The sequence below is a fragment of the Rhinolophus sinicus genome, chromosome 10, assembly GCF_057876585.1.
Source record: "Rhinolophus sinicus isolate RSI-liver-muscle chromosome 10, RSI-T2T, whole genome shotgun sequence".
NCBI classification, from domain to species: domain Eukaryota; kingdom Metazoa; phylum Chordata; class Mammalia; order Chiroptera; family Rhinolophidae; genus Rhinolophus; species Rhinolophus sinicus.
The window spans coordinates 3,635,767-3,656,588 of NC_142510.1; the positions used below are offsets into that span (position 1 = coordinate 3,635,767).

Sequence of the window (20,822 nt, forward strand, 5' to 3'; positions counted from 1 at the left end):
GGACTAGGAAGAAATTTTAAGTCGTCTGTCAGCCCCAACACCTAGAGATAACACTATTGGCCACGTGAATTTAATTTTAACGTAACTTTTACTATTTTAAAGTGGATGTAGGATGTAGATAGAGAAAAATCTTCCTTGTTGGTAAAGCAGAAAGTACGATGATTACGCCAATAAATAATTCCCTCATGATCCTCTTTCCCAGGAATTTAGGTGAGAAATTTTTACCCTGTCCATCTTTGAAAGAACAAGTTAGCATTCTCGTCTCCGTGGCAACGCAAGGCTCCATCACTTGTGGCGCTTTTGAGTGATTGATAGTGACCGCGTCCAATTGAATCTTTTCATTGGCCGCTTCCAACCAATCGAAAGGAAGCAGGGGCCTAGGGGCGTTTCCTCCAGTGCAGGGGCGGGCAGCGTCTTCCTTACGTCTGTCGTGCGTCATCAGTCTGCGTCAAGGGGACGTTTGGCGCGCTTCGCTCAAAGGACTGGCTGCTGTTTTGCCGCGATGAGCTGCGCCGGGGCGGTGGCGTCTTGCTCCCTGTGGTGGCTGCGTACGGGCGCCCCACGGCCCCTCTCAGGTAAACGGGGAGCCCGGCTGCGTTCCTCCGTTGCCCGGGAGTTTTCGCCTGGGGTTTGGGCCGGAGAGGTCACGGGGAGACGTTTCAGTGCGTCACAGGCCTGCGACGGGGCGACGAAACACCGGTGCGGGCGGCGGGACGGGGCCTGTAGTGAGCAGCGCGAATGCGGGGCGAGAAACGGGTGCTTTTCAGTGGTGACGCTCTGGGGCGGCTCCTCAGGGTGGGCGCGTTGCGAAATGGCACACCTGTGCCGTGACGTCACTGCAGGTGTGGTCAGCCTTCCGGGATGGGGACAGTGGGCGACCTTGAGAGTTCAGTGCCCCGGGGGTGCCTTCGTTGCCAGCCCTCAGGGCCTTGCCAGGCAGAGTGTAGTCATGCGACCAGCAGCGTCTGCCAACCCCATTCCCACCCCCGAACTTGCTCGAAAAGCAGCTTTTCAGGTCCCTGCCCTGACTGACCTACAGGGTCACGGAATCTGTAGTATTTTAACAAGTCCTTGGAATGATCCGTATGCTCTAGAAAGTTTGAGAAGCACCAGGGTAGCGGAAGGAGCATCGCATTTGGAGTCGGGAGACTTGGGTTTGAATCCTGGCTGCTTCTCCTTTCCTTGTTTCATCGGAGCTGCCTCAGAAAAGTGTGAGCTCCTGCTCTCAAGGTTACATCGTTCGCGTACCATCTTCATAATTTTGCCTTCTAGCAATGCCACTTGTGTTTTTCCTTATTTAATGTGGTTTTTTTTTTCCTATAACTGTGTTCCATTTTTTTAATTAAGTACTTTCCGGGAAACTACATCCTTATGGGAAACAGATGACCAGTATCGCCTGCCCCGAATAGAGTAATCATAAAAAATAAATACGCTGAAAACAAAAAGTTATTAAATTGCATTACATACTGTTGTCTACCAAGGCTTGAGCCCAAGACTTCCTTTCTGGTTAAAAAGGGGAGATGAGCAAGTGTTAGGAAGGTGTAAACTGAGGCAGTTTCCTTGATGAAATCAAAAGGATTGGAAGAGAATTAAAAAAAAAATAACGCTTACTCCAGGGTGTTTTGTACTGCACATTCATAAGCCCCGTAAGACCTTCCCATATGCCACTTAAAATCTCCCAGGTATTTAAAAAAAAGAAAAAAATCTCCCAGGTATCACCACTGGTGTGTATTTCACACTTCGGGAAAACACAAATATAAAATGATGCATTCGAGTGCTTCTAGCACTCAGCTTCAAGTATATTTTATTTTTTTCTGAAATTTATTTAAAAGTGTGTGGCAATGCAGGCAAAACTCAGAGGATTGTTGAACATGACTTTTGATGCTACTTTACTGGGCCAAGGAACATAACAAGAATCATTCTGTTCCATTTATAAAGTTACTTTGATTCCTGTATCTCATTTTGTCTACATGATAACTCAGTAAGAAAGGTTTTAGTGTATGTGTCCCCTTAAAAAGGAAATGACCTGGTTATTACCAATTTTATATGTAGGAAATGGCACTTGTGATTTGTCTAAGGTTAGCGTTTGAGACAGAACACGTATTTTCTGACACTAGCTCTGCCTTTTCTGTGGTCCATCCATACTTATTAAAGACACCTTGCAGAGATTGTGCAAAGATAGAAATGACAAATATTACAATACCTGATCCTTCCCATATCACCCCCAAAACTTTCTGAGGTGCCTGAATCTGGAAAGATGGTGCAGTGCTAGGAAACAGTCTGGTGTGTTTTTAATATAAATATAATCCTACCCATCAGAAGTCAGCTGTGTGTTTGAACTCTTCCTATGGCCTCAGCCCCTTGCTATTTTTCAGTATATGGTTTTTTTTGAAAGCTGAGTACTGGGTTGTCTTTAAAGTTCTTTCCCATTAACATGTTTCTGGATGGGAGTAACAAATGAAAGAACAAGCAAACAAGTTTATTTTGAGAAATAGAGCTAGCTCATCATTTTCAGTTTCAATTCCTGGGCCCCATCTTTCTGCAGGGAGGTCAGGGTGGTGGAAACAGCAGTCCTTGAACTTGGAGGCAAAAGCTTAGGACAGGCTACCTTGACATTGTCAAATGTCTCAAGTTGTTCTCCGCATAAAAACATGGCTGCGGACCACAGTGACCCATTGAAGGCACAGAACTGAGTGGTACGTTACATTTGGTAAAACTTGGACTGCATCCAGTTCTTGGGGTCCAGTTCCTGGACTCCATCCACTTTCTTGAGTCAAATACACTCAGTGGGATGGAGCTGGTTTTCAGAAGAGTTCAAGATCAAAGCTGGGTCACCATGCTTCAGACCCCTATGTCTACGCTCCTTTGTTTAGAGTGAGGCATTTAAAACCCCACATGACCAGAAAGTTCACATGCAGAACCACCCCAAATTCCACCCCATCACCTTGTGTCCAAAGCACTCAAGTCTTTAATGAAAAAATTGTAGATGTGCCCAGAATGAAATTCTGGGTGTTGACATTAGCTTAAATGAAAAGAAGTATCTATGAAAGACATACTAGTCACACATAAGAGCCTTGGAACCCCCCAAGATGGTACCAATACAGGTCAAAGTTCAAATTACAAACTAAATGGTCTCTGTGGGTCTCCATTTCCATATCTGCAAAGTGGGGTGATAAGACCTTACACACCTAAACACATTACAAAACCCTTAGGGGGAAAAGAACTTTTGGGATGCCCTCATACAAGGCTCAGAGAATCAAGTGGTTAACAGAAAAATTTAAAAGGCAATATCAAATCTGTCCTGAAGAATTTACATTTTGAAGGCAAGAAGAGTTTGGTTGAATTGGTTACGTACCATAATGAGGTGAAACCCGAGTTCTGAGGCTTATTTCTCAACGTCAGATGCCCATGGATGTGGGTGTTTGAAGAGAACGTAAATCTGTGGTTCCCAGCCTTGGCTGCAGAGAAGATTCATACACACAGCTTTTTAAAAATATCAGTGCCCCCCTCCCAGAGATTGGCTGGGGAAGACCATCCCTGCTTTTGAAAGATCCCTTGGAAGTTCTGTGCAGCAGGGTTGGGAACAAACTGGACCAGAAGGGGTTGGGTGAGCTTGAGAACCACGCCCATGTAGACAGTTGCCACATTAACTGCCTGAGAAGACAGGCTCAGAATTTCCAGATCTTCATACACTTAAAAGTGAAGCCAGAAATCCAGATCGTTAGCTAAAAATCTTCTGTGTTAAGTGTTGGTAACGAATTCACTTTAAAAAAACACACAAAAACACTGCAGGTTAAACAATACGCTGATGGCACCTCCCTGTGGACCTTTGCTCTAAGGTGTCTGTCAAAGGAAAGATCTCAATTTGACCTGAGAGTAACGAAGAATCAACACTTGCATTGCAGCTTCTGGAAGAAGGATCGGTGTCAGGTTGTGCAGTTCGGGAATGGTCGCAGACAATATCAATCGGGCAACTGTGCACCGGATACTCAGGGTGGATCATGCCGGGGAATACGGAGCGAACCGCATCTACGCGGGGCAGATGGCCGTCCTGGGTCGGTCGAGTGTGGGGCCGGTCATTCAGGTGAGCGCTGCTTTCTCAGCCTGGTCTACTCAATGGGGAGGGGAAGGGGAAGGATCCTTCCCCTTCAGGTAATGAGTCCCAGTAGGTCTTGCGTTCTCAAGGGACATGCCATTGTCCTCAAGAGAGTGAAAATTGGATATGGAGGGCAGTGAAAAGCATATTATTTTTATGTATGGAGCACAGATAGACATGTAGTACATAAACAGATATATGGTATATCTGTAGCATTAACATTTCTGGGGCCGACCTGGTGGCTCAGGTGGTTGGAGTTGTGCTCCTAACGCCAAGGCCACCGGTTTGATTCCCACATGGATCCATGAGCTGTGCCCCCTACAGCTAAGATTGTGAACACCAGCTCTCCCTGGAGCTGGGCTGCCGTGAGCGGCCAGTGGCCAGCGTGAGGGGCCAGCAGTCATCGTGAGTGGCCGGCAGCAGGCGAGAGCTGCCATGAGCTGCCATGAGTGGCTGACCGAGAACTGACGACTGACTGCCTCAGCTGGGGGGAGCACAAGGCCATAATACCACATGGGCCAGGGAGCTGTGTCCTACACAGCTAGACTGAGAAACAGCGGCTTGAACCGGAGTCGGAGAGAGGTAGGCAGAAGAAGGGGGGGGAAATTTCCTGGTGGAGGTAGGTGATAATGAAAAAGGGGTTGAGAAACACCACATTCAAGGGAAGTAACAGTTTCTGAGAGGCTGTGGTCCTGCCCCCAGTGGAGATACTTTATACTGAGATGCAGAGGAGGAGGCCTAGGCTTTGTAGTCACACAGACCTGGCTTCACATTCCAACTCTCCCACCTCCTGCTTCCCTTGGGGAAGTCACATGACCTTTGGGTCTCCATTTCCATATTTGCAAAATGGGCTGATAATACCTACCTCTGGATTTTGGTGAAGAATAAATGAGCTCCTGTAGAACATCTAATACCACGCCTGGCATGTAACAGACACTCAGCCAAGTTAAATTGCCTGCTCTGAGTCCTAGGGCAAGTTACTTAACCTCTCTGTGCCTTACTTTATTTATCTGTATAATGGGGATAATGACAGTTTGTCCTTTACAGAATGGTCATGCAGCTTTAATAAGCTGCCACATAAAGCGGTTCGACAGCGCCTGGCACTGGAAGTGCCTTTGTTAGCTGTTACTGTCATCTTCCCTTTCTCCTTTGTGGGAAATGATACTTACGTGCTAGCAATCTGGAAGGAAACTACACAATAGCTAATAGGTAAACTACACAGTAGCTCATTCTGCCCTCCTGATTTGGAAATGAGCTGAACATCTCATTCCCAGGGGTGTGGACCCATCTCCTTGAGTAGGCACATTGTGGGTCTGAGGGGCTTCGGCCAGAGCCATGGCTCATGGACAGAACACGTAGCTTCCTTGGGATATAGCAGGCGGCCTATCGAGAATGCTGACATGTCTTAATGTTTCTTACAGAAAATGTGGGATCAAGAAAAGGACCACTTGAAAAAGTTCAATGAATTGATGGTTACATTCAGGGTCCGGCCGACGATTCTGATGCCCTTTTGGAACGTGGTGGGGTTTGCACTAGGTGCGTGTCTGTCTAGAAGAGCTTATGGGAGCTGAGGGGTCGGGGATGATTAAATTGTTCAAGTACCACTTCACAATCCTTGTTGTGTCCTCCTATAGCCTCTTTTTATTTGCTGAATATTTTCCTAAAGTTAAATTTACTTACTCTTTTCACTTATATTTATTTAAGATAGAATCTTAAAATCATAGTTTTATAAACAGAAGGTACAGTAAAAATAAATAACGGGGGGTGGGGGAAGGTAGAGCAATTCCGTTGCAGCCCGATAATGTGCCCTGACAAAGGTTCTAAACCTGAGATCCGCTCACTCTTAAAGAGGGAGAGAGTACATGGCATCGGAGGATCAAGACGTACCCCAAATGACGGCTTTGTCCTTGCCGTCATCAGAAGGCTTTGAAAAGCGAATAGCACTCTCACTGTGTGATTCGAGGTTTAACACGGTCCCCTGGTGCCACCTGGAACAGTGGTTTTCAACGTGTGTGAGCTGCTCCCGAGGACATTTGGCAATATCTAGAGACTTTTTTGGTGTCCCCTCTGGGGACACCACCAGCCTCTAGTGGATAGAAGCCAGGGACGCTGCTGGACATCCTACGATGCTCAGGGTGACCCTCACAGCAAGGCCTTACCCAGCCCAAAGTTCCTAGCGCCCAGGGTGACAAGCCCTGGCCTGCTGTGACCTCCCTTATGAGTGTCAGTCAGTCCCATCCTCTCCCGCTCGGGGTTTGACAATTCCAGGTGCGGGAACCGCCCTGCTTGGGAAGGAGGGAGCGATGGCGTGTACCGTGGCCGTGGAGGAGTCTATTGCACGTCACTACAACAACCAGATCAGGACACTGATGGAGGAGGACCCAGAAAAGTATGAGGAGCTGCTTCAGGTGTGTATGTGGCTACACTCTGGGAAGGGGCTGGGGAAAGGCACAGGGCTAACGCAGTTTGGTAAGAAGGGACAAGTACAGTGTGAGGGACCTTAGAAGTCTCGGCAGGCGCACTGAGGCACAGAAAGCTGAAGCCATGTGCCCTGGTCACACGGGGCAGAGCTGGGACTCGAGCCCGTGTCTCCTGAGCCCGGGCCTGCATTCCCTCCACTTCCGGATGATTGGTAGATGGAGCAAATGCTGCGAGCACGAACCCCTCAGATCCAATACATGAACTAAGAGATACTCTCGGTTAAGTTTCCACAGTGGATAAGGGAACGGGTGTTTTTTTGTATTTTGTTCTTTTAAGCCTACATCAGGGGTTGGTAAACTATGGCCTATGGCCACCATCTGTTTCTGTAAACCAAGTTTTGTCGGGACACAGCCACACCGATGCATTTACATGTCCATGGCTGCTGTCCTCTCCACAGTGGCAGAGTTGAGTAGCTGCGATGGGGACCCTACAGCTTACATGTTTGCCTGCTGCCGTCTTAGACAATGATATAAGGCTTTAGCCTCCAAAATTAGCCAGCACCGCAGGAGAGGTGGGGTGCTGACTTGATTCGATTTCTTTAACAAGGTGATCAAGAAATTTCGGGATGAAGAGCTGGAGCACCATGACACAGGCCTTGAACACGACGCAGAACTGGTGAGACCTACCTCTACTGTTTGCTTGTGGTGCTCTGGGCACCTCTTTGGACGGTGGAGGGGCAGGAGGGTTTCCATCCCCAGAAAAATAGATTTCAGCGTGACCGTCAAAGACAGGAAGCCCATGCAGTCCCTTGCTTTGGCCAAAATCACGCAAATGCATTGCTCCCAACCGGGAATCTCATTTCTTGCTTCCTCCCTCATCCTATTGGCTAACAGCTTTTTTTCCTGTTCTGGTGAGAAACCAGGCAGCTCATAGCTTTGGCAGTAGCGGAGTCGTTCTCATTTGAATTGATTTTTTTCCCCCCCAAATTAAAATGAATTGTTTCTTAGCTCTTATTTCCTACCCAGAGAAGTCCCAGCGGTGCCATGCCAGGCTTGGATCTCACAACTAACAGTGAATGTTGAACGTGTTTCTTTTGTTTGTGTGTTGTTAACAGGCGCCAGCGTATGCCGTTTTGAAGAGGGTTATCCAGGCCGGATGCAGCACCGCGATATATTTATCAGAAAGATTTTAAGGTATGTCCCCTTTTCCCTGTCTATAAAAGATGATAGTGATTTAACAGGTGACATTGGCAGAAAAGGAAATGTACAGTTATTGTGACAGAGCAAGGACTGGGTGCCCGACACGCATGCATAGAAGCCGATACTATTTCTGAGAAATGGCTTTATTGCGAGCTCTGCCCGCAATGAGACAGGAGGCAAAGCTCCAATCTGTTTCCATGACCGAGGGTTTTCGGGCTCCGTTGAAAGGAAGAAGCGGGGGAAGCTGTGCATATTCTGTGGAGTTCCACGGATTCAGCATAATGAGAACCTGGTTCGAAGGTGTTTGAAAATCAGGGCTTTCGTGCGTCGCATGTTTGAATTTGGGGGTGGGGCATCTAGTCTGTCGTCCACGGTGGATTTTGACCCATGGGCGGTTACTTTCTCTAGTGCGTGTCCAACTGTCCGACTTTGTGTCTGTGGCCTTGTTTTGTTATCTCTGAAAACCGACTTCCTATCTCTTTAGAAACAGGACAAGGCCACGTTAGGCTGGTTCTGAGGTTACGTTGTTAATGGGAATTTTGTTAATAAACTGCGAGAGGTTTTTTTAATTAATAAAACTCTCCAGTGTTGCTTTTTTTCTGTGCGGCTTTAAGTCCTTAGGCTGACAGCTCACCAGGTGTGTTCCAATTACAGCAAACCAAGCTGGTCCTTGTTTGGTTGGTAGCTAATTTTTTCCTAAAACATCAAGAATGAATCATTAGGAACGTTATAGGAATCTAAGAGAAAAATATTTGAGTTTACTGGTAACAGAAGGTAATTTAAAGCACAGGGATGTTTAATATTGACAAAGCAGGACTGTCAAGTTGACCAAGTAAGTAAAAGATCCATTGTTTCGATTTTGAATTGTGGATTGAGGGCAGGTTACTTCCATCAGAGAATATACTAAGTTGCAGATTATTTGCCGAATTGCATTATCATCATTTCCTTTAGGTCTGTTACCAAACGAATGGACCAACATGGTCTAAAATTTTCATAGTGTTGAAATCTTTTACGATTTGCCAATTTTCACATAATTTACGAAAAACCTTGGTTGGTCCGTGGTTCTCTCTGACTGCACATTAGAATGTCCTGAGGAACTTTTTACAAATGGTGAGATTGTAAACCAAAGATACTAGATCAGAATGGCTTCCAGTGGTTTCCAGGTGATTCTCGTGTGCGTTTGGACTGGGACCCTCCAGCCCCAGCTTGCAGAGTCAGCTTCTCGTGGTGACGAGAAGTGTCACTAAGGCTGGGCCATCGCCGCATCCTGGGTTGATTAGCTCCGTGTGTTGGGGCGTGACCTGCCTCAGTGGGGTTCAGTTTCGAAGGGTAGTTTTCCTAAGTCAAGAGTGAATTCAATTTTATGTGCTCCAGTAAATGAATCTGATGATAATAACTGTAACCCAACATGGGGGAGGACGGTTAAAGACCATTTGAGATTCCAGACTCTTTTGTGCTGGGTTCCAGTCGTCTGGAGTGTGGTTTAGTGTAGTTGGTGAACTGAAAAGCCGAGTTCCTTCCTCCACAGCTACGGCCTCGTGTTGGTGTGATTTATATGTGTGCATTTTGCGTCTTTCCTATTGAAGACCATGCGTTTCTTGGGGGCAAAACATCTTTTCCAGTTCCTGGTATGTTCTAGGTGCCCATTTAAAGGAAGGGAGATGAGATGGAGGGAAGGAGAAGGAAATAGGAAAGGAGGAGAAGGGAGACAGGGAGGGAAGGGTCAGTGTGTTTCTAAGCAGCTGCAGAACTGCTGTGGAAACGCCCTCCTGGGCCGCTCTCCCTTTCCTCTAGGTCTCTCGATGCTCGTGATCCCAGGCTGAGGTCCTTGGCCCCACCTGTCTCTCATTTTTCCTTGGTGTCTCATCCCACCATGGGGCTGATTCCTTCACATGTGTATCACCACCCCAGATTTCTCACTGTCGAAAGTCCCACTTCCCACCCAACCCCTCTGCTTGGAAGTTGAAGAGACTGTCAAGCTCCGCCTGCCCCAATGGCTTTCCCCATCACAGTAATGGCAGCTCTGTGCTCTCACTCTCAGGCCGAATCTCTGGCATCACCTTTGACACCTGCCTCCCTTATACTCCCATCCAGGTTACCAGGCCATCAGGTCCACCAACCTTTTTCCACTGCGTTCACTGCTGCCACTCGGGGCGCAGCCACCCTCCTCTGTCACCTGCGTTATGTGAGAAGCCTTCTAACTCTCCTTCCTACCTTATCCTCATCCACCTGCAATCCATTCTCAACCCAGCAGGTCGGGTGAGCCTCTGAACCGTCAGCCAGACTGCGTTAGCTCTCAGCTCAGAACCTCCCAGCGGCTTTTCCCAGTTTTCTCAGACTGAATGTCAAAGTCTGTAAAATGGTTTACAAGACCTTACGTGACCCCATTCCATCTGCCTCACTCTGCCCCAGCCTGCAGGCCCGCTCCTGCCTTGTGGTCTTTGCCGTGGCTGCCCTCCCCCTGGAACACTCTTTCCCAGGTATCCACATGTCAAATCCCTCAGCAACTCCGAAGGTTCTGCTCAAATGTCACCTTTTCAAGGAGGCCACCCTGACTGCCTTTTTCAAAATTGCAAACCCCACCCCCTTGCTCCGCTCTGCGCTTTTTCCCTCCATCCCACTTAGCACCTTCTAGCATATTATATAATATACTTACTTGTCTGTTTCTTGTCTGCAAGAATGTAAGCTCGGTGGGGCAGGCATCCTTGTTTTAGTCACTGACCAGATACTCGGTGCTCAAGACATCGTTACTGATGGGAATGAGGGAAGAAATAGTTAGAAGGCATTTTCACAGAACTGGCCATTCAGGACTACTCCTGTGTGCTTCTCAGCAAAATTCAGTGGACATGTATTGTAAGGGTGCTGCCAAGCCAGGTGAGCCCCTGGGCCCCTGGTCTGTACAAATTGTTTTGCCATAACACTCAAAACCTTGCAGCCGAGAGAGAGAGAGAGAGAGAGAGAGAGAGAGAGAGGATGCTACCAGGAAACCAAAGGAAGGCCATTCTTTATGCTTTTTGCTGATGATTAAAACAGACTGTATAGCCACACGGAAGAATGATCTCAAAATGGACTGAAAATCTAAATGTTGATGCTAAAACTCTAAAGCTCTTAGAATAAAACATAAGGGTAAATCTGTGTGATCTTGGATTAGATGTGACACCAAAAGCACATGCAACAAAAGAGAAAAATCGGTAAATTGGACTTTGTCAAAATATTTGAGTTTGTCAGAATAAAAGCTTTTGTGCTTTGAAAGACGCTATCAAGAGAGTGAAAGACAACTCACAGAATGGGAGAAAATATTTGCAAACCATATATCTCATAAGGGATTTGTATCTAGAATATGTAAAGATATTACAACTCAACTGTAAGACAACTAGCCCAATTAAAGACAGGCAAAGGATTTGCATAGATGTGGCTCCAAAGAAGACATACAAATGGTCAATAGCACATGAAATGGTGCTCAACGTCATTAGTCATTAGAAAAAAACACCATGAGGTACCACTTCACACTCGCGAGGCTGGCTACAGTCAAAAAGACAATAAATCAAAAAGAAAATAATAAACATTGGTGAGGATGTGGAGAAACTGGAATTCTCATACACCGCTGGTGGGATTGTAAAATGTTGGAGCCCCTTTGGAACATGGTGTGGCAGTTCCTCAGACAGTTAAACAAAAGTAATGGTCATAGAATTAAGGATATCACGCAGTAACTCCTCTCCTGGGTATAAACCTAAAAGGAATGAAAACATGTTCAAACAGATACTTGTACGTGAATATTTGTAGCAACGTTACTCACAATAGCCAAAAAGTGGAAATAACCCAAAAGTCCATTAGCTGGTGAATGGATAACCAAAATGTGGTCTAGCCACACAGTGGAATATTATTCAGCCATAAAAAGGGATGAAGTAATGAGATGTGCTACAACGTGGATAAACCTTACAAAACCTGGGGCTTGGGTACAAAGTTTCAGTCCAGAAAGATGAAAATAATTCTGGAGGTGCGTGGTGGTGATGGTCACACAACAGTGTCCAGAATGCCACTAAACTCGACACACAAAAATGGTAAAAATGGTAAATTTTATGTTATACATATCTTACCACTATAATAATAAAAATAATTATGCTAAGTGAAGGAAGCAAGACACAAAAGGCCACATATTGTATGATTCCATTTATGTGAGAATTCCAGAAGAGGCAAATCCGTAGACACAGAAAATATACCTGGTTGCCTCGGGCTGCAAGGGATGGGGAGTAACTGCTAATGGACATGGGGTTCCTTTCTGAGGTGACGAATGTTCTAGGATTAGATGGTGATAATTGCACAGCCTTGTGAATACACTAGAAAAACCACTGAATCGTACACATTACAGAGGTACATCTTATGCTTTGTGGATCCTAGCAATAAAGCAATACAGGATGTAGAGTTTTATGCTGTATTTGAAAGCAGATTTCTGTCCAGGCTGTTGAATGGGGAAATGCTTCCTCTCACGGATCATCCTTTCAGCCAGCAGAGCATCTAGAAGCCTGGATCTGAGACGCTGGTGCTGTTTGTCGCCCTCCTGTGTCAAAGCTGATTTTGTCAACATGGCAGTCCGGAGCCGTAGGCATCTGAAGGCACTTTGTACAATCCTTATTAAAAGCCCAGATTTGCTGCTGTTTGGTTAGCATCCCCTTTGGAATCGATGGCTGATGCCTTGTGCTTCCGAGAGCTTCCAGAACAAGACCAGAGACATTTTCTGAATCCCCCTCTGATTGTTTTTTATTTCATTACAGCTTGTCCTCATGTATTAACAAGGTAATCTTGCCTTCCCCTTACTTTACTGCTCTGACCTTTCAGGGGAAATGTGATTTTAAAATTGGACACCGCCCAAAGATGATGCCAGGACGACAGAGGATGTTATTCTTGCAAGCAGTGCAGCTCCGAAGATGTGATCTGAGCTATTGTTCTTTGCATGTGTTTGATTCCCTCTCTACTCCGTGTGATGCGACAGCACTGGTGTCACCTGGGAGCGTGTTGGAGATACGGAACTTTGGGCTTCTCCCCCAGACCTGCTAGCTCACCATGTGCATTTTAACAAGACGTGGTTTTACAGTGTGTCCCCCAATTCCTTGGTACTCCCTGTTCAGTGGCCGAGTGTGGGCTATACTTAGTGACTTGTTTCTAACAAACAGTATAGTGGAAGTGATGGAATGTGACTTCCAGGGCTTCTAGGTCATAAAAGACATTGCAGCTTCCCCCTTTCCAGGATCATTTTCTTGGCGGGGCTAGGAGGCAGCCAGCTGCCCTGTGGTGTGGACACTCAGCAGTTACTCTGTGGAGAGGGTCACGTGGCCAAGAACCAAGGCCCCCGGCCAACAGCCATGTTTGTGCAACATCTTAGAAGTGACTCCATCAGCCCCAGTCAAGCCGTCGGATGACTGCAGCCTCATGAGAGACCCAGAGCCAGAATCACCCAGCTCAGTCACTCCTGAATTCCTGACTCTTAGCCACCACGTTAGATAATAAATGTTTGTGGTTTTCAGCTGCAGAGTTTGGGGCTGATTTGTTAGACAGCCATAGATGACACTCACGCAACAGTTGCAGGCGATTTGGAAGCACAGTCAAGTGGGAGAAGTCCTGAACTAGACCATGAATTCCTGGAAGGCAGAGACCACCTCAGTCATTTCTGTATCTTCAGAGCTTAGCACAATGCCTGAAACTCAGGAAGGTTTTTTTTAGCCCAAATGCAAAGTTAAGCTGCCCTGTTTTTTAAAAAATTACAACTCTTTTTTGTAATAAATAATACATGTATGCACATGGTGAAATATTCCAACAGTGGTAAAGGTTTTTACAATCCAAGTAAATTTCCCTGCAGACCACTTGCTGATTACCAGAAAGCTGACCACTTGCCTTACTTTGTGATTATTAGCAATCCGTCACATAAGATGGTACACTTTTTTTTCTTTTTCTTTTTTCTATTGCTTCCAGAAGTAATGTTTGCCTCAACATCAATATAAACTGCATATAGGAAAGAAAAAAAAGAAAGCGCCCCCTAGGCTACCGAGTCTCTTCTTATTTCCTCTTTTCCCCTAGGAGTGGATATTTGGGTTATTAATAACAGACTTTGGGGACCTCTAATGCCTCAAGGGGACCACCTTTGAACATAATTCCCATAGAATTTCAGGAGGCGTGACCCCTTGGGGGTCTTGGCCCTTTGGAGATGCCACACCACCTTGAGAATATATTAAAAACTCTGGACCCTCAGCTAGGGCCTACTTAAGACCTCGTGATCCAGTGGTTTGAGAAGAAAATCCGACCTTTCCCAAGGGAGAGGAACAAAAGAAACTTCCTCAAAGCAGCCCTTCTCTGGCTATGCCTAAGCACAAAGCACTTTCTGTTGAATACGTTCTCAAAGGTTTAAAAGGCTCCCTTTGCCTTAAGGGACGTGTTTCTTCCCACTCTTGCCTCCCGAAATGGCAGCCCTGCAGGGCTGTGCCTGAGCAGGACCGGTCCTTTGATGATGGATGGTGTAGGAAGAAGGTGTGCCCCTGGGCGCCTCAAGGGCAGGGAAGGTCTCCGACTTCCCGGCGCCCGCCTCTGGCCACCAGAGGGCACCCTCGCCTCGGAGTCCCAAGTCCCGCCGGCCGCACCAACCCTGCTAGTCATTTCCAGAATGACAGGGACAGTGACCGGCGACCAGGGCCAGGCGATTGCTACGTGCTGTGAAAATCTGGCCTCGTCATCCCACTTCCTGATCTCCGGCCGTGGACGGGAGTGGAATGGCGCATTTGCCCACCGCACGATGCGGAGGTCTCATTGGGCTGCCCGGCTCTGCGCTGGGTCACGGACGTGAGCGTCCTCATCGGGGCGGAGGCATTTTCTTTTTCAGGAAAGAGACAACACGGGGGAGGCCGATGAGTCTCTGTGCACAGTACCCCATGGAGGAAGGAGCTTCGGGCGCCCAGCGCTTCTCCGTAGTTGGCGCCGCTCCCCGGACGTCTTCCTTCCGTCCACATGCCCTGCCCTTCAATGAGGAAGGCTCTTCACCCTTTCAGGGACCCCTGTCTCTTAGATGAAGTCATCCCACCCCCTCCCGTCCCAATATGCCCCACTTCCCGCGCTGGTGTTGCATTCTATCGCTGCGTGGTGCTTCCCTGCTTTCCTTCTCTGTCTCCAACCTGCCAGCGAACTTCTCAGATTGGTCAAGGGCTGTCCCAGCGCCTGGAGCTCAGCAGGCCCTCAGCCAACGTTTGCTAAACGAATCTAAGCCGGGGGGGGGGGGGGGGGGGGGGGGGGGGGAAATCAGGTGGGCTCATAGAAAGGAAGGGGATGACTTGAAACAAGTAATGACAGGTACTGACAGATGATCTGATCTCAGTATGAACACACCTAGAAACTTCTGGATGAAAGTAGGAAGTGGGGAAGGAGGGTCAACCTTGTGAGTGTCCTTCAGTCCTCTTGTCCATCTGCACCCCGAACCCTGCCCGAGCCTGGCAAACATGTCACCTGAAACCATGTCTCAGCTCTTCCCCTCACAATGCTTTTGATTTATTTGTTGAGAATTTCTCATTGCGGTACTTCGTTCTTTTTCTTGTTTAAAATCTCAGAGTTACGTTTCCAGTTATACGGAATGTCCTAATGCGTAATCCTGGAATTCTTAACTAGGCGTGTACCTCAGAATAAACTCTTGAGATTAAGAACAAATTACAGATGTTCTCCCTACTCCCCCCCCACCCCCCGCCAGTCCTGCTGAAGCAGATGCTGTGGGGTTGGGCCTAGGGGATGGATATGGTTTAAAAACTAACACGGGCTCGATGTGCAGCCCTGGTTAAGAATCACTGGGTTAATTCCACAAGGACTTTATTTTAAATCTGCCCCAGATGGACGCTCCTCCCTGCTTTCCAGCCGACTGTCTGGGTTGAGTCAGGGTTTCCAAGATGTGACTTGTTGTTCCGATTTTCTGCAGCCCATTCGGTGCCATGACAGCTGGTAACATGTTCCAGACCAAGTTGTCTCCATCAGGTGGAAACAGTGGTGACAGCAGTGCTCCCCGTTATGCTGGAGGGAGCAGCTTTTGTGTGGTATTTTTCAGGCCTAACTTCCAAGTGGCTTTATGGAAACAATAAAAAAAATCGCATGGAGATGCCGCCTGTTGCACTCACTTGCGCATGCTGTGTGTGTGTGTGTGTGAGTGTGTGTGTTTAAATAAGACAACATAGGCATAAAAAGATTATCTCAGTTACTTATTTGGCTGCTTTTAGGGAGCATGTTATTCTAAGTGCTAAAAGAATTTCAGAACATGACATTCTCACTCCTCCCTTATAAATCATTTAGAAGAGACACAAAACATCTCACCTTTGCTTCTAATACGCTATTAACTCTGCTAAATGAAAAATCCTTCCCTCATTTTCTTCAGGTATGGTTTGATCCAGCAGCTCACATCAGATACCTGGCTTCTGTCTCACTCTCCTTTCTCTGCTCTTCAGTGTCAAAATTGGTCTCCCAGTCGCCCTCCTCATGTATGGCAGCAGAATAGCTGCAACACTTCCATACATCACCTCCCAACACCCCTCCAGCCACAAGAAGGGTGAGAGTATCTTCCTCTGTCTTCTGCCGAAGAGAGAGAAAACTTTGCTTTGCCAGAATCCACAGTACATGCTCCTCCCCCAGTCAGGTCACATTCTTTGCCCTCGACCAATCACTGTGGCCCGGGGAATTGTGGTGCTCTCATTGGCCAGACCGGGTCACATGGTTGCTCCTGAAGTTGGTGGAGTAGGGACAGTTCCATGCAAGCCACTTGGGCCCAGAGTGGGGTAGGGATGGTTTTCACAAAGGAAGCCAGAGTCCCCTTTGGCTTCCAGGAGAAGGGAGAAGAGATGTTGGGCAGGTAAAAAGGCCCGATGTCCCCTGAGCTCAGAGTTCATGATGGAGACAGAACTTGCGTAGATATACATGGGGCAGTGGGGTGGACTGGATCAGGAAAGATGAGAGCGGAGGGGGCATTGCTCTAGCACTCCCCTTGAGGATGGGTGAGGGCTTTGTGGTGCCTGAGGCAGCGTAGCTTAATGCTCTAAAGCACCCGGGTGTGAGTTCTTGCTGTGCCACTTGCCAGGTGTCACTAACCTCTCTGTGCCTTAATTTACCCACTTGTAAAATGACCACACTTGTTGTCATGGATGCACCTGAAAACAATATGCTATGTGGAAGAAACTAGTCACAAAGGACCACATATCATATGAGTCCGTGCACACAAAATGTCCAGAATAGGCAAATCCATAGAGACAGAAAGTAGATTAGTGCTTACCTTGGTCTGGGAGGAGTGGGGGTGCTGGGGGTGATAGCTAAGGGGTTCAGGGTTTCTTTTCAGGATAATGAAAATGTCCTAAAATCGACTCTGGTGATGGTTGTACAACTCTGAATAGACCAAAAGCCATTGAACTGTACCCCTTCAATCTGAATCATATGGTGTGTGAATTATGTCTCAATAAAACCTTTTTTTGAGGGCAATATGTGTCCAGTGCTTTGAACAGTGCCTGGCACATCCCCTCTGCCTGCCCCATCAGACCGGATGTCATAGCAGCTTCCACTGTCGCAGGGCTTCACCTGGGACAGTTCCCTTCATCCTGCCCTCGCCTTTCTGAATAGTCCCATCATTAGACTCCATTCAGTGACCCTCTTTTGCGTGCTTCTCTTTCCTGCCGGGACCCTGGCTGCATAGAAAGAACCTCTCCAGAAGAGCAGGACTCGTTGGCCAGTCAGGTGGACACATCAGATTGACTAGTGATGGTCAGTTTTAGGCGTCCACTTGACTGGGTCACAGGGTGCCCGGACATTTGGTCAAAAATTATTCTGGGTGTTTCTGGGAGGGTGTTTTGGTTGAGATTAACACTTGAATTCGTAGATTGAGTAAAGCAGATTGCCCTCCCCGGTGTGGGTGGGCCTCAGCCAATCAGTTGAAGGTCTGAATAGAACAAAAAGACTGACCCTCCTGAAAGTAAAGGGAATTCTCCCTGCCTGACTGCCGAGCTGGGACATTGGTCTTTTCCTGCCTTCAGACTTGAACTGAGACATTTGTTCTTCTTGGGTCTTGAGCCTGCTGGCTTTTGAAATGGCACTCCACCATCTGCTCTCCTGGGTCTCCAGCTGGCTGACTGCAGATCTTGGAGACTTGTCAGCCTCTGTAATCATGTGAGCCAGTTACTTATAAGTTCTCTCTCTCTCTCTCTCTCTCTCTCTCTCTCTCTCTCTCTATATATATATATATATATATATATATATACACACACACACATATATATACATATACATACATATACATATACACATATATATATATGTCCTATTGGTTCTGTTCTCTGGAGAACCTTGACTAATACACCAGCCAAAGGAAAAAATGAGTCAATAGTGAGTTTCATGCTGAATAACTAGGAAAACGATCAAAATATAGGACAGAAATAAGAAAATCATATCAAGGGAAGTGACTGGTTTTGGAAGAAGGTTTCTTTTATTCACAAACATTTCACTAAGCATCTGCTCTGTGCCAGGTGAAGTGCCAGCCAAAGGGGAATCAAAGATCTGCCCAGCTGTGCAAACTAGAGGCCCAAACCCAGCCTTCTGACTCTCTTCAGCCTTACCCTCCACATCAAATTAACCTTAAGATCTGTCATTTCACCTCCTCGAATCGCTCTCAGGTCCATTCCCTTGGCAGGTAGGGATGCTTTCATTGGAATCACCATCCCCCATCCTGTTAGATCCACGATGTTTTGTAATGATTTCACTTCGGGAGTGAGTAGGTCAGGAGGAACATGGGCCTATTTAAAGTATTTGAAGAGTTGTCTGTCGTATGTGAAATTAGGAAATGGGAAGTCCCTGGCATTGATTGGAGTATATGGGCACAAACTATATTTCACATTGCCGTATTACTTAAGGTGATAAGGAAGGGTGCAGCTAACAATGTGAATTGTTTATTAGGGGGAAGAGGTAGCGTCTGAAGAAAAATTACCTGCAGTTTTTCTATAAAATGCCCTTAGTCAAAACAGGGCCTAGAGTAAAGATGGGAAGGAGAGAGAGGGCATCTCCAGATAGGGGGGAAAGACACCCCTCCACCCCCAGGTGACAGCTACGTCTGAGTCCGGTTTCCCAAGGGTCACTTCATACTTCATCCACGTCTGAGGGAAGGGAACCTTAAGGAAGTCACAGTAAGGAGAGGCAGCTTCGACCACCCTCCCGTCTTTGGCGTTCTGTGGGGCATCGCGCTCATCCAGCCAGTTCCACGGGAGTCCCGGGGAGGTGCTCAGACTGTCCGTCACCTTGGGCGAGGTGGGGTGGGGCTTGTCCATTCCCCACAGGGAGAGTCCAACAGCAGGAAGCCTCCTCCCCACGTTCCCCATTTCCTTCTTTTTGTTCTAGATGAACCGAGATGAAGGAATAAATCACTTTGTAGAAGAGCATCAGGCTTTGGTATTGATTCCTAAGTGGCCCTGAACAAAGCTGGAGATTATTTGGAAGTTTGATCAGGTTTTGAAAAGTTCAGACCCATCGCCACTTCCCAAGTGTTAGCCACCATCCTCTCATACCCGATGCCACAGTCTCCAACTTGGGCTCCCTTCACGTGGCAACTGGATGTGCCCATAGGACTGTGCTTGGGTCAGTGATATATAAACAGTTCTTCGGTGGGTGGGACTCCCAGGAAAGCATCTTAGGAATAGGGCAGACAGCTGAAACGGGTTCTTTTTGCCTTCCCCCAAATGTTGCACCCACCCTGGGATGTGGATATGATGGCTGGCACTCCAGCAGCTGTGATTCAGAAAATCTCCAAGGTTTACTGTCGTGGGGGTAAACCAAGATGCAGGACAGTGTAAGTGGAGTTCAGATCCCAGCTAAACCACTGCACTAGCCTGATGAGCTTGCGCCAGCTTCTCCAGCTTCAGGTCAGGGATGTGCACTCTGGCCCTGGAGCAAATCCAGCTGTTGTAAAGCAAGTTTTATTGGAACACAGCACGTCCTCTGTTTCCGAGCCTGTGGCTGCTTTCCTGCTACATTCGCAGACTTGAGTGGTTTCAGCAGAATGCCTGTGGCCGCAAAGCCTAACGTATTTCTTTACTGGGCCTCACAAAAAACATTCGCTGACCATCTGATCTAGGCCTTATTCTCATTGTCTTTAAAATGGGTTGAAGAAAACATGACTTTCTTCATAAAGATCGTAAGGACGAAGGGACACAACAGAAAAACTACTTAGCACTTACAGTAAACTCTCAACGTGGCTTGTAATGATTATGATCTCATTGAGTTTAGTCTCCTTTTCCTACAGCAGAAACTTTTCCTGCAGCTATTTAACCAATGTAAGTTTCTTGCAAATCCACGTGGATTGCTTTAGGTATTAAAGTGGAGCTTCCAAAGCTAGTAAACGTGTGTGTGTTGCGGGAGGTTGGCATTGAGTTGAGGGATGAGAAACCAGTGGTTGTTAAGTATGGAGAGCAGGTCGTTGTGTTCAGTGTCCTTTCGTTACAACGCAGATACGGTGCTGTAGGAACTCAATTCTTGTTTACAGCAACGAGCCTGTGGTAAAATCGGTTTCATTGTATGTCGTTTCGCTTCAAGGTGCAGGACCTATTGACGTTGTTCAGTGAGGAGTTCATGTTCTGTGCGCTCGTGTGCGGTACCTGCTTTCCCTGTGTTACTTCACTTACTACCGGAAACTCGAAGATCAGAAAAAAGCCACGAATAGTTGATGGCACCCAGGGAGTAAGTCTCTGGGCGGGAGACTCATACCCAGCGCTGCTTACCTACAACGCACGTGTTCTTCCTGCTCCAGAAGCATCTAATTACTGAGCCATGTCCACTACCAGACAGGCTCTGGGACCACTGCACACTTCCCTGTAGTTTGCCCAGAGCGACCCTGGCCATGCCTATTGTCCGACGTAACTATCCACGGCATCCATTTCCCTCTCAAGAGTGTCTGAGTTTGGACGCTGAATTCTATGGCCTCCGTTGTAACGTACGGGGCTTCCAATGTCAGCTCAGTGAGGGATGAGATCTTTGTTTTGTTCATGGTGTTTATTCCAAACACCTAGAACGGAGGATGGCACAGAGTAGGTTAGGTGGTCAATAAATGTGTGTTGAATCAA

The 20,822-nt window shown here is 47.2% G+C and overlaps 1 protein-coding gene across 11 annotated transcripts; it reads left to right on the forward strand.

Moving 5' to 3' along the window:
- The first annotated feature begins 417 nt into the window (after positions 1-417).
- Positions 418-20,822, forward strand: COQ7 (coenzyme Q7, hydroxylase). Of its 11 annotated transcripts, none has more exons than XM_019753051.3 (7): positions 418-575; positions 3,906-4,084; positions 5,518-5,632; positions 6,365-6,504; positions 7,124-7,192; positions 7,632-7,710; positions 12,220-15,836. In XM_019753051.3, exons 1-6 carry the CDS (start codon positions 503-505, stop codon positions 7,707-7,709), a joined length of 654 nt encoding a protein of 217 aa, XP_019608610.1. In that variant the 5' UTR covers positions 418-502; the 3' UTR covers position 7,710; positions 12,220-15,836. The 11 variants fall into 11 exon arrangements, with proteins under 11 accessions (XP_019608610.1, XP_019608608.1, XP_019608609.1 ...); XM_019753049.3 differs by having other exon boundaries at positions 12,553-15,836; XM_019753050.3 differs by having other exon boundaries at positions 15,662-15,836.